This window comes from Aquarana catesbeiana, linkage group LG05 (genome assembly GCF_042186555.1).
Source record: "Aquarana catesbeiana isolate 2022-GZ linkage group LG05, ASM4218655v1, whole genome shotgun sequence".
NCBI classification, from domain to species: domain Eukaryota; kingdom Metazoa; phylum Chordata; class Amphibia; order Anura; family Ranidae; genus Aquarana; species Aquarana catesbeiana.
In genome coordinates, this window is record NC_133328.1 from 575018436 (window position 1) to 575032050 (window position 13615).

At 44.2% G+C, this 13615-nt stretch overlaps 1 protein-coding gene across 3 annotated transcripts in view; it reads right to left on the reverse strand.

Annotated features, from left to right (window-relative positions):
• NIPAL2 (NIPA like domain containing 2) overlaps positions 1-13615 on the reverse strand; it is a 176720-nt gene that overhangs the window by 38317 nt on the left and 124788 nt on the right. For all 3 annotated transcript variants that reach the window (XM_073632028.1, XM_073632027.1, XM_073632029.1), the window contains exon 7: positions 11322-11457. In XM_073632028.1, coding sequence (XP_073488129.1) covers positions 11322-11457 — 136 coding nt within the window. The remainder of the gene's footprint in view (positions 1-11321; positions 11458-13615) is intronic.

A 13615-nucleotide genomic window follows, 5' to 3' on the forward strand; every position in this document is an offset into this window, starting at 1 on the left:
AAGCCGGAGGAAGACCCCCCCAGAGCTGTTTAATAAATTATTTTAAAAACCTGTGTAGTGTGTTTTGTTATTGACACTTTTTCCCTAGGTAAATGGGTAGGGGTACCATGTACCCCATAATCATTCACATAGGGTGGAGGGCCAGGATCTGGGGGCCCTCTTATTATAGGGGGCTCCCGGATTCCAATAAGCCCCCCACCCGCAGACCCCGACAACCAACGGCCAGTGTTTTCGGGAAGAGGCCGTTGTCCTCATCAACATTGGGACAATGTGCTTTGGGGTGGGTGTCAAGGTGTCAATCTCGCTGATAAAAGCGGCGAGATTGACTTCCTTTTCTAGTCCCGTCGTACTTGAGTCACGTTCAAAATGAATGGACTTGTCCGTGTGTGGGCAAGTTCGTTCATTCTGAAAGTCCGCCGTAACTCCGGCGAAAGTCCGTCGGAAAGACGGGCGGACTTAGCCTGCCGGAAAGTCCGGTCGTGTGTAGGCAAGTCCGTCCGTTCAGGTAGTCCGCCGGAAAGTCCGTCGGAAAGACCGTCGGACCAAGTCTGCTGCAAAGTCCGCTCATGTGTACGAGGCATTAGAGTGTTCTGTAAAGAAGTAGTTCCATAGTTTCAAGGGTAGTTTTCCTTCTAGAGATGTGTGTGCCTTCAAGCAGTTTTGTAATCTGAAGTAGGTGAGGAAGTCTTTGGAGGGTGTATTGAGGTCTTTGCCGATTTGTGAGAAGGATTTGCAGGTTGTTAGATCGCGAAGTTCTTGTGTGTATGTTACCCGGTCAGTAATCCAGGATGGGAGTGTTAAGTCAGGAGTAAGAAGCTTTAAGGTGTTTAAAGGGATGTGTATTGGTTTCGTCAGTATATATGACCATATGGTATTGTGTAGTGTATGCCACGCTTTAACTGAGGCTTGGACAGTGGGTGAGTAGTGGAAAATGTGAGGATTATGTGTAGAGGTACTAAATAACCAGTTGGCGAGGTTTGTGCCCGGTGTCTTGTGATTTTCTATATCACTCCAGAGAGTTTTGGGTGAGGTATTCATCCATTCTTTCATTTGTGATAGAATGGTGGCATTGTAGTAGTCTTTGATGTCTATGTATCCCATTCCCCCCCGCGGATCTGTGTTTAATAAGTTTCGTGTGACTACATCTAGATTTTTTCCCTTGCCAAACAAATTGGCTTAGGATGGATTGGAGAGATTTCAGGTAGGTAGATGAAAGTGGTATAGGAAGCGTGCGAAATATGTAGAGCAACCGTGGCAATACCATCATTTTAAAGGCTGCCAGGCGGCCTGACCATGAGAATTCATGTTTGGAGAGTTTTTTGGTTTCAGTAAGCACATATTAGATTTTTCATCCAGCAGTATATAATGAGTTTGGAAATTGTAGAGAAATGTTAACTAATACATTACAATTTAAATACACCTATTAGATTTTAGATGACTAAAATGTACTGGAGATTTAGTCGACTAAATACGACTAAAACTAAAGCAATTGCAGAAGACTAAAATGGGACTAAAACTAAAATGCCATTTTAGTCCTAAGCCAAAGACTACAATTGAATCGAAATTTGCTGCCAAAATTAACACTCACACAAGGAGAACCGGGATCTGTGTGTGTAAACACACAGTTTCCGGTTCTCTGAGGGGAGAAGAGACTGATCGTCTGTTCATACAGAGTATGAACAGCGATCTGTTATCTCCCCCTACACAGTCCCCTCCCCCCTTCAGTTAGAATCACCTCCTAGGGAACACAATTAACACCTTGATCGCCCCCTAGTGTTAACCCCTTCCCTGCCAGTGACATTTTTACAAAAATCAATGCATTTGCCAATTGGCGTCCCAAAAATGTGTCAAAATTGTCCGATGTGTCCGCCATAATGTCGCAGTCCCGATAAAAATCGCAGATCGCCACCATTACTAGTAAAAAAAAAAGAATAAAATAAAAATGCCATAAAACTATCCCCTATTTTGTAGACGCTATAACTTTTGAGCAAACCAATATACGCTTATTGCAATTTTTTTTTACCAAAAATATGTAGAAGAATACATATCGGCCTAAACTGAGGAAAACAATTGTTTTTTTATATATTTTTGGGGGATATTTATTATAGAAAAAAGTTAAAAATATTGCGTTTTTTTTCAAAATTTTTGCTCTTTTTTTGTTCACCGCAGAGGTGATTAAATACCACCAAAAGAAAGCTCTATTTGTGGAAAAAAAAGGACATCAACTTTGTTTGGTTGGAACGTCGCACGACCGTGCAATTATCAGTTAAAGCAACGCAGTGCCGAATCGCAAAAAGTGCTCTGGTCAGGAAGGGGGTAAAATCTTCCGGGGCTGAAGCGGTTAAATAAGGACATGTGTGTGTCAGCGCGTTTAGGTGTGTTCCAGTGCATTTTTGATGCATTTTATAGTGTTCTAGTACAGTCCAGTGCAGGAAAAATGCAGCATGTTCTACTTTTTTTCTGGAACTGGAACGCACTGGAAATGCAAGCACTGGTGTGAACTATGCCATTGAAAACCATATAATCTCCTTTCCATGCGTTTTTGATGCAAAAAAAAAAAAAAAACGCACTGAGCTGCATGTGGTGTGAACTGGCCCTTACAATAATAAATTTGCAGCAGGTAGGGTCTATTAGTAGGAAATAATTTAGAAGTGTCTTCTACCAAAAAAAAAAAAAAAATCTTTAACTTATATGCTAGAAAATGAATTTAAATCTGTACACTGACTGTTGCGCATGAGCAGTACAATGTACATGCACTTTACGGAGGCTGGGAATGGAGCCAAGTGCCAAGATAATATAACTCCAGCACGCAGCCTGTCTGCCCAATGGGTGAATCAAAAAGATGGTGGACCTTGAAGAAAAAGAAGACATAGCACCAGCAAGTGCAAAGTGGAACTCACATCACTAGAGGAGATCACACCCAGAAGTAAGGGTGTCATAACATGTAAGTAGGGATGAGCTTTCTGATCGGGTCCAACATGAGTTCGACTCGAACATTGGCTGTTCGCCCGTTCGTCGAAAACCGAACATTATGGGCCGTTCGAGACAAATTTGAGCGGCGCGTAAAGGCCCATAATGCACTGTGTGAGCGCAGTGCTTTGCTGTATGATTGGCCAGAGCATGTACCATGACCTGAATGCTTTGGCCAATCACAGCGCCCTCAGCTAAGAGAGCCATAATTGGCCAAAGGCAGGGTGCCTTTTGCAAATCACGGCTCAGGGGGACTAAGTCCACGCCCACACTATATAAGGCTGACTGCACGTCGGCCTCGTGTAGTGTGTTGTTGCCGGCGTGTACGGAGAGTGTCATTTAGATTGGGCAGGCAGGCAGATTATTCAGTTAGCTGCAGTGTATTTCATATATATATATATATATATATATATATATATATATATATATATATATATATCCATCCACTGCATACAGTTTAGCTAGATCTCACTGCGGTCCATTCCTGGTGTACTGTTTCTACTATACTTCTAGCAGGCAGGTGATTTAGTTAGCTGCAGTGTATTTCATATAAATGTATACAGTCAGTCTAATATATATATATATAGATATATATATCTATATATATAGATATATATACTGCATACAGTTTAGCTAGATCTCACTGCGGTCCGTTCCTGGTGGTGTACTGTTTCTACTATACTTCTGGCAGGCAGGTGACTCAGTTAGCTGCAGTGTATTTCATATATATATACACATACATACACACACACACACTCAGTCTAGTATATATATATATATATATATATATATATATATATCCACGCCTGGTGTACTGTTTCTAATATACTTTAGGCAGGCAGGCAGGGGATTCAGTGATCTGCAGTGCATAAAATATATATTCACTGCATTCTAGTCTAACCAAGCCTATATCTGACTGCAGGCCGTTCCTGGTGTACGTTTTCAAATACACTTTCAGGCAGGCAGGTGATTCAGTGATCTGCGGTGCATAAAATATATATACAGTCTCCTACATATATATATCCACTGCATTCTAGTCTAGCCAATCTTAGATTTGACTGCAGGCCGTTCCTGGTGTATGTTTTCAAATACACCTTCAGGCAGGCAGGCAGGCAGGCAGGCAGGTGATTCAGTGATCTGCAGTGCATAAAATTTATATACAGTCTCCTACATATATATATCCACTGCATTCTAGTCTAGCCAAGCCTATACCTGACTGCAGGCCGTTCCTGGTGTAATTTTTCTAGTAATCTTCAGGCGGTGTTTTGCTAATAAAATTTTACAATAAAAACAAACAAAATTGCGCTTGGATAAATAAAATAAAAAATTAAGAAAAATATATAGAAATAACGGTGCAAAAAATTGTGAATAGGAGTGAGGTGACACCTTATGCAAGTATCATAAATAAAATTCAATAAGCTGCGGTTATAAGTGGGGCCCACCAACAAAATACATAAACAGGTAAACCGCGCTACAAGTGAGTCCAGTGAAAATAAAACAATTAAGTCCAGAAAAATACAGTAAATTCTTCTATGCGATGAGGTGAAGAAATTGGAGGATAACTATGTGGTGAACTGCTTACCAGAACGTAAGCCAAGTCAGGCAGATGGCTTAAAACCCAGCCCGGGCCTTTAGGAGCACTTCACAGTGGGCAGAATCTGTCGCGCTCATACGGCAGAACGGATCCACATAGGGTTTAATCAAATAAAAAAACCATAGCGTGATACTGACAAAAACATATTGCATCAAAAAAGAAGGGGGGGGGTGTGTTCACACAAATAATCATAAAATCATAAATGCACCCTAAATGAGTAGCCAATACAGGGACGCAAAAAGAAAGTGTCATGCAGCATGCAATAAATGGTGTCCTTAGGATCTGATACAAAACACCAAATATATCTGTTTACCAGAAAATCAGGTTGAACCAGCAGACCAAAAGTTAAACAGCAAAGAGAACACCCGGTGCACAGACACAAGAGGCCGCTTACCAGATGGTAAACTGGTGAGAATATAAACAGTAGTAGGCTTGAAGCCTCTGTGTAACCCAGAGTGTAGACTTGAATAGACCTATAGGGGTTCCTGCTCACCAGAAGGACGACCAGAAATAGCCCAAATCGAAGCACTGGCGGAGTCACCATGATCCCGTCCTGGCAGGCTCTTCATAGGCTCGGATAGGTGTATATGTTCAAGGAGGAGAAGCAGCCAATAGTGTAATAACGTACGACTCTAATTTATTAAAAAAGCAAGCACTTACATTTAAAAAACGAATAACAGCGATGCCGGCCGGCATTCAGACAGCTCCCGTCCACTACAGAGCAAGCGTGGTGACGTCAGCACGTCCCTCCCAGACGCGTTTCGTCACAGGTTGACGTTCTCAATGGGGAACCCATTGAGAACGTCAACCTGTGACGAAACGCGTCTGGGAGGGACGTGCTGACATCACCACGCTTGCTCTGTAGTGGACGGGAGCTGTCTGAGTGCCGGCCGGCATCGCTGTTATTCGTTTTTTAAATGTAAGTGCTTGCTTTTTTAATAAATTAGAGTCGTACGTTATTACACTATTGGCTGCTTCTCCTCCTTGAACATATACACCTATCCGAGCCTATGAAGAGCCTGCCAGGACGGGATCGCGGTGACTCCGCCAGTGCTTCGATTTGGGCTATTTCTGGTCGTCCTTCTGGTGAGCAGGAACCCCTATAGGTCTATTCAAGTCTACACTCTGGGTTACACAGAGGCTTCAAGCCTACTACTGTTTATATTCTCACCAGTTTACCATCTGGTAAGCGGCCTCTTGTGTCTGTGCACCGGGTGTTCTCTTTGCTGTTTAACTTTTGGTCTGCTGGTTCAACCTGATTTTCTGGTAAACAGATATATTTGGTGTTTTGTATCAGATCCTAAGGACACCATTTATTGCATGCTGCATGACACTTTCTTTTTGCGTCCCTGTATTGGCTACTCATTCAGGGTGCATTTATGATTTTATGATTATTTGTGTGAACACACCCCCCCCCCTTCTTTTTTGATGCAATATGTTTTTGTCAGTATCACGCTATGGTTTTTTTATTTGATTAAACCCTATGTGGATCCGTTCTGCCGTATGAGCGCGACAGATTCTGCCCACTGTGAAGTGCTCCTAAAGGCCCGGGCTGGGTTTTGAGCCATCTGCCTGACTTGACTTACGTTCTAGTAAGCAGTTCACCACATAGTTATCCTCCAATTTCTTCACCTCATCGCATAGAAGAATTTACTGTATTTTTCTGGACTTAATTGTTTTATTTTCACTGGACTCACTTGTAGCGCGGTTTACCTGTTTAAATAAAATTTTACAGCATGTCTGGAAGGCGACCAAGGAGAGGCAGATGCTCACAGGCCACTAAAAGAGGGCAAGCAGGCTCTGTGTCTACAGCCAACAGTGCTGGTCGTGGACACGGTGCATCCTCAGCACGTGGACATGGGGCACGCTTGTCCTTTTTTTCAGCAGCCGGCCGTGTTGATCCACAACATGCAGAAGAGTTGGTAGAGTGAATAACTAAGCCGTCCTCATCCTCCTCATCCTCATCCTCTGTCACCCAGGCTCAGAGCAGTTTGCCTGCCAATGCAGCTGCCAAAGCGGCCTATTCCATCGGCTCAATGTCATCAGTTACTCCTTCCCTAGCCCCACCATCATGCACGGAGGAGTTCCCTGAACTGTTCAACCACAGTGTCGGGTACATGCTGCAGGAGGATGCGCAGCGTTTTGAAGGCTTCGATGATCGTACCCAGGTTGAGGAAGGCAGTAACGTGAGCCCAGAGAGAGGGGGTGCTCAAGAAGGACAAGAAACTGGCAGTCATGTTCCCCCAGCTGCAGCATACTGCCAGGTTTGCTCCAGTGATGAGGAGGGAGGGGATGAGGAGGTCACTGACTCTACATGGGTGCCTGATAGAAGAGAGGAGGTGGAGAGGCACATCTCCAATGAGGCAGGATGCCCTCAAGGGGCCAGCTTAAGGGCAGCCACCCGACTGCATCACACCACAGAGCTCCACATGTGCAGGGCGCTGCTGACTCCCCACGTATTTTGAACAGTTCTTTGGTGTGGGCCTTTTTTGATATGTGTGCAGCAGATCGCACCGTTGCTGTTTGCAACATATGTCTGAAGCGTATCAAGCGTGGCCAAAACAGCAGCTGCATGGGCACCACATGCTTGACCAGACATATGACGACCTCCCATGCAGACTGTTGGCAACAGTACTTAAAAGACCCACACCAAAGAACAAGGCGGACCTCTCCTTGCTCCTCATCAGCTGAGATCTCCAACCCCACCATACCTTCAGTCCTCTCAGAAACCTGCACTGAGAGGAATGAAGGTGTAAAATTAGGTGTACCAAGTACTTGCGGGCAATCTGGTATCGCTACACCAACATCCGATTGTAGTAGGCAAATTTCCCTACCCCAGTTGCTAAACCGTCGAAAGAAATTTGGTCCCAGCCATCCACAAGCTCAGCGGCTGAATGCTAGCTTGGCTAAATTGCTAGCACTCCAACTGCTGCCTTTTCAGCTGGTAGACTCTGCCCCTTTCGTGAATTTGAGGAATGTGCAGTACCTCAGTGGCAGGTTCCCAAACTCCATTTCTTTTCACAGAAGGCCATTTCGGTTCTCTACCGGCATGTGGAAGGCAATGACTTGGCCTCGTTGGATAGGGCGGTCAGCGGTAAGGTGCATATTACCACAGACTCATGGTCCAGCGGGCATGGACAGGGACGTTACCTTTCTTTCACGGCACACAGGGTAAGTCTGCTGGCAACTGGGAAGGATGCAGGACAGGGTGCAGTATTATTGGAGCTTGTTCCTCCACCTTGCCTCCAAAATGCTAGTAGTGGTAATTCTGCCACACCTCTCCTCCACCCCCTCCTCTTCTTCTTTCTCTACGGCCTCTTCCTCTGCAGATTTCTCCTCTGAACCAGTGGTGCCCCGTAGGCGTTCAAGGGACTACGCAAAAAGATGCCATGCGGTGCTTCAGTTGGTCTGCTTAGGGGACAGGAGCCACATTGGGGCAGAGATTCTATCAGCTCTGCAGGGGCAGACTCAGAGGTGGTTGACGCCACACCAGCTTCAGGCAGAAATGGTGGTTTGAGACAATGGCACCAACCTCCTCTCCGCCCTCTGACAGGAACACTTGACCCATGTTCCCTGTTTGGCTCACATCCTAAATTTGGTGGTGCAGCGGTTCTTGTGCAGGTACCCGGGCTTACAGGATCTCCTGAGGCAGGCCAGGAAAGTCTGTGGGCATTTACGCCGGTCATATAATGCCAGTGCTCAGCTGGCTGACCTTCAAAAGGAATGCAACTTGCCCAAGGAATGCAACCACCTCATTTGTGAGATGCCCACCTGGTGGAACTCAATGTTGGCAATGCTGCAGCGGCTGCACATGCAGTGGAGGGCCATCAATGAGTACCTGTGTGAATATGGCACCAGGACAAGGTCAGGGGAGCTTGGCTTTTTTTCGCCACGCCAGTGGCTACTGATCAAGGATGCATGTACTGTCCTGTCACCATTTGAAGAGACCACGAGGATGGTGAGCAGTGACAGTGCATGCATCAGTGATACTGTCCCTCTTGTCTTCTTGTTGGAGCACACACTTCCTGGAATAATGGACAGGGCACTTGAGGCAGATCAGAGGGAGGAAGAGGAGGACTTCCTTACCTCTCAAGGCCCCCTTTATCCTGACAGTATTTCTGCGGGCCCGCCAATCACACAGGAAGAGGAGGAGGAGGAGGATTGTGTCTTCAGGGGGTCGTTTTCAGTCCCCAGAAACCCATGGACTTGTACGTGGCTGGGAGGAGGTGGCTGTGTTATCCTTAGTGACCCAGAGGACTCCGGATCAAATGCTTCAGCAAACCTTTGTTGTATGGCCTCCCTGATCCTGCAAAGCCTGCGAAAGGACCCTCGGATTCGTGGTTCAAGTAGAGGGATCATTACTGGCTGGCAACCCTTCTTGATCCACGTTACAAGGGTAAGGTTGCGGAACTTATCCAGCCTTCGCAGAGGGAGCAGAGGATGAAACATCTTCGGGAGGCCTTGCAGAAAGGTTTGTGCAAAGCATTTCCAGAGCCTGGGAGGTTACAATTTCCTGGTCCTTCTGGACAACGTGTTGCTGAGGCTTCGGTCAGTCACAGAAGGAGTGGTGGAGAAGGTGGCCGTCTGACCGATGCGTTCAGACAATTCTTTAGTCCGCAGCCCCAAGGTCTGATCGGTTCCAGCAACCATCGCCAGCATCTGATTTACATGGTGCAGGAATACCTAGGGGCAAGATCAGACTTGTAGACCTTTCCAACCGAAAATCCACTGGGTTAGTGGGTCTTGAGGATGGATCACTGGCCAGAGCTTGCACAATATGCAATTGAGCTACTGGTCTGTTCTGCATCCAGCATTCTTTCTGAACGCGCATTCAGTGCTGCTGGAGGCTTTGTAACCGATCACAGAGTGTGCCTGTCCACAGACTCAGTTGATCGGCTCAACTTCATAAAAATGAATCAGTCTTGGATCACCAGCTACCAAGCACCTGATGCTGATGTAACAGATTAATTTTTCTATGAATGTGAGATACCTTGAAGACTGCCTGTGCTGAGTGACTATCCTGTTATGCTGAGTGACTATCCTATTCCTCCTCAATGTTTATGTGGATAGCTTCTAAGACCATTCTTGTTTCAGGGCACTACCACTAGTGCCTAAGGCCCAATTTTTCTGCGTTTAACAGGGGCGTATAATTATAATTTTTGCTGTAATATTTTGCAGCAGGGCTCGTTCTTGCGCTCAACTAGAGTATCTGTGAGGGGTTGCAGTGTTGTTGCACCACCACCAATGCCGAAGGCACAAATTTTCTGCCCCTGTTTAACAGGGGCGTGTAATTCCAATTTTTTTTGTCTTTTTTCGATAGAAGGAGAAGGATTTGAATGCCTGTCAGCTTTTTATTGAGTCTGTGTTCCTGCTGGCAGATTCACCCTTCTCATTATGTAGGTTCACTCTCTCTGTTTTGGTAATAATTGCCACTTAAGCCGGCCATACATGGGTCGAATTCCAGATGAATTTTCTTTCGAAAATCATAACTAAGAATTTTTGTTCAAATTTCGCACCATTAGTGGGCTGCAGCAACGGCTGATTTTCGTGTGGCCACTGAATTTGAGTTATTTGGCATGTTGGAAATTTCTAAGCAATGATGGGAGAATCGTGCGAGAAATATAATCGAAAAAGAAAAACGCAAGAGCTGTGACCCGGAAATAAAAGAAGTTTCCTGGCCACAACATTTTTTTTCTTTAGCAACACGAGGTGAAATTGAAGGCTTGGTTGGTCGAGTTTTGAAATCAGTAGTGGCAACATCAAATTACAAAACGCACACATTTTCTGCTTTTCGAAAGAAAATCTGTTTGGAATTCAACCCATGTATGGCCTGCATAAGAGAAAAAGCAATAGGAAATAATTTTATCAAATAATTGTTTTCAATAGGAACACATGTTCCGGTTATAATTCAGAATGTGAGGGGAATTTTCCTCACTTTGTAGAGATGTCTTACTATTTCCTGAAATGAAGAAAAAAAAAAAGTTTTGGCTACACATACACTTTAAATTTAACTAAAGATCGACTTTTAAGTAGAGTTTTAATTGACTGCTTTTTCCAGTAATTTTATAGTACTCAGCAGGAACTCTTTTGTTGATAATTAAAAAAAAAATTATTTTCCAAAAAGTGTTATGCTCCGTACACATGATCGGACATTCCGACAACAAAATCCATGGATTTTTTCAGACAGGTGTTGGCTCAAACTTGTCTTGCATACACACGGTCGCACAAATCTTGTCGGAAATTCTGAACGTCAAGAACGTGTTGACGTACAACATGTACGATGAGACGAGAAAAATGAAGTTCAATAGCCAGTGCGGCTCTTCTGCTTGATTCCGAGCATGCGTGGAACTTTGTGCGTCGGAATTGTGTACACACGATTGGAATTTACGACAACGGACTTTGTTGTCGGAAAATTTGAGATCCAGATCTCAAATTTTGTGTAACGGAAATTCCGATGGAAAATGTCTGATGGAGCCTACACACGGTCAGAATTTCCGACAGCAAGCCCCTATCGAACATTTTCCTTCAGAAAATCCGACCGTGTGTACGGGACACTACAATACTGAATTCCGTAGTGATCTTTTATGCAATCTACAGATAAAGCTAAGCCTAGATCATTTACAATTCCACTACGCAGTGGGAAAAAAAAAAGGATCATCATTAAAATTCTACTGAAGCTGGTCCTGTCTGGTTCTGTACACAAATAAGGGCTTTCAGGCAGAAGAACACTTTTCCAGCTAAAAAGGCCACAACTTACTTGACCTGGAAGACACAAGACACAATCATTAGAACAGCCATGACGTAGAATATGGCGTACGTCATTTGCATTTCCCCCTTCAAGGTCACCGCTAACATGCCAGCAACTGCTTTAACTGAAATCACTGCCACCGAGGCTGAAAAAGAGAAAGAAAGCTATGTGAGCATTTAGGTATATAATATGAAATAATAACATATGGATCAGGCAAAAGCAATGAGAATACACAAGTATGCAGATCAGGAGTTCTGACTGCAATCTGATTTTTTTCTCAGCTGCATGACTATGGTAAGACAGATTCAAACTGCCTATGCCTATAATACCATAACCCTACTTCACCTATCAATAACCAGACGACACCCATTTTGGAGTAAATTGGCCGCACCGGCAATTTTATTAGCATTTAACCATAAAATTTATTTACAAACAATCCTTTCACAGATACGTTGTAACCATGTTGAGGATCATTGAAGGCACTGACCAAATTTTTCTTCGTATCACATTGTCCACACAAGGTCCCCAGTTGCCGCACGCCGACTCGAGGACCATACCACTCTGCACCTTCCCACACTGATACCCATCTCCCAATGCCAGTTAAATCTTGGTTAACTGACATCAACCGAGGATCCCATACCATGATGGTTCCTGACTTATGCCATATTGGTCTTACTTTCGAATGCCTCCAAAGATCCCCAACCGCCATCCCTTACCACAATAACCGACATACATACAGTCAAAACAAATTATTAGGTTGGGTGCTCCTTCTTCCTCCAGTGACCTCTGACTAACCACCGGATCCAGGCCCCTCCTACCCATGGGAATAAATCTCTTAAGGCCACCCCCTACCCTGGCCAGCTACACCCCCCCAAATTTAACCCCTATGAATGCTGTTTTGCCCTGCTACCCTGTCATGCCAGTCCTACGCCTAAGCCTGCGTCTTACTACGGGCTTCTCTTGATTGTTCCAGGTCAGGGACTGAGAACATATTGAAGCCCCCATTCTTATACTTCGATTCACCTTCTTATAGCCATCTGTGAGTCAGCCAATTCAATCTTTGTTGCTTATTAACAACTAAAGATAAAACCAGATACAGGGCAGTATAAGTACACTTTACTGTCAGGTTAAACTCTCCATAAACTTTTTTTAATAGAAACATAAAAGAGTGACAGCAGAAAAAGACCAAGTCAAACCTGCCCCTATTTTTGTTTTGTTTTTAACCATTTTTCCTAATCATAGGTCTCTGCTTTTCTCAAACACATCTAAACTCACTTATTGTTGACTGACCCACTATTCTGCTGGAGGACTGTTCCAAGCATCAACTCTTTTAGTAAAATAATACTTTGTAACGTTAGTATTAAATGTTGCTTGTGCTAGTTTTAGGTCATGTTCTGTTTTTTTTTATTTAGCTTCATATTGGAAAGATACTGTCCTCTTGAACCTTATTTAATAGTTTTAATCAGGTCTTTCCCTTCTTTCCTCAACACTGTATATAGTAAATTCCTGCAATCTCTCCTGATTGGTTTTTGCACTCAGACCTGTCACCATTTTTGTCACCCATCTCTGGACTCATTTTATCTGATCAGTATAATTTTGCAATTGAGGTTATACTGGACACAGTATTTTAAATGCGATATAATGAAAGATCCCAATAGGGGAATCGACCTCCTAGTGATGCACGCCAGATTGTTGTTCACCTCCTTCACTACGAGGTCACACTGTTTGATCATTTTGCAATCATCTAAAACACGTGACAAGCACAAGGCCTGCAGGCCGAATCTGGCCCTCCAGGCCATTTTATGTGGCCCTCGCACCTTTCCTGCAGCTCACCTCCGCCTCCCATGGTCTCAGCATTCAGCAGACTCCAGCCCTTCTCTGATCCTCCTCCAGACCCTACACTTTCTGCTTCCCAGGTAATGGGGGTGCACTGTGATGTAAGGGAAGGTGGGGGACTCTTGACGTCTGATGTAAGGGGGGTGGGGTGCTCTGGACATCTAGACTTACAGATACAACCATCCCTTTGAGGGCAACCATAATGCTGATGTGGCCCACAATTAAATTGAGTTTGACACCCCTGATCTAAAATAAGTGCTTTTAAACCTTTTGCATCTGTAGCGTTGACCAATATACATGGAAGATTATTTTTCCCAAAAGTGCAATATTATATATACATACACACATACATACATATACACACACACGGTGCCTTGAAAAAGTATTCATACCCCTTGAAATTTTCCACATTTTGTCATGTTACAACCAAAAACCTAAATTTATTTTATTGGCATTTTATGTGATAG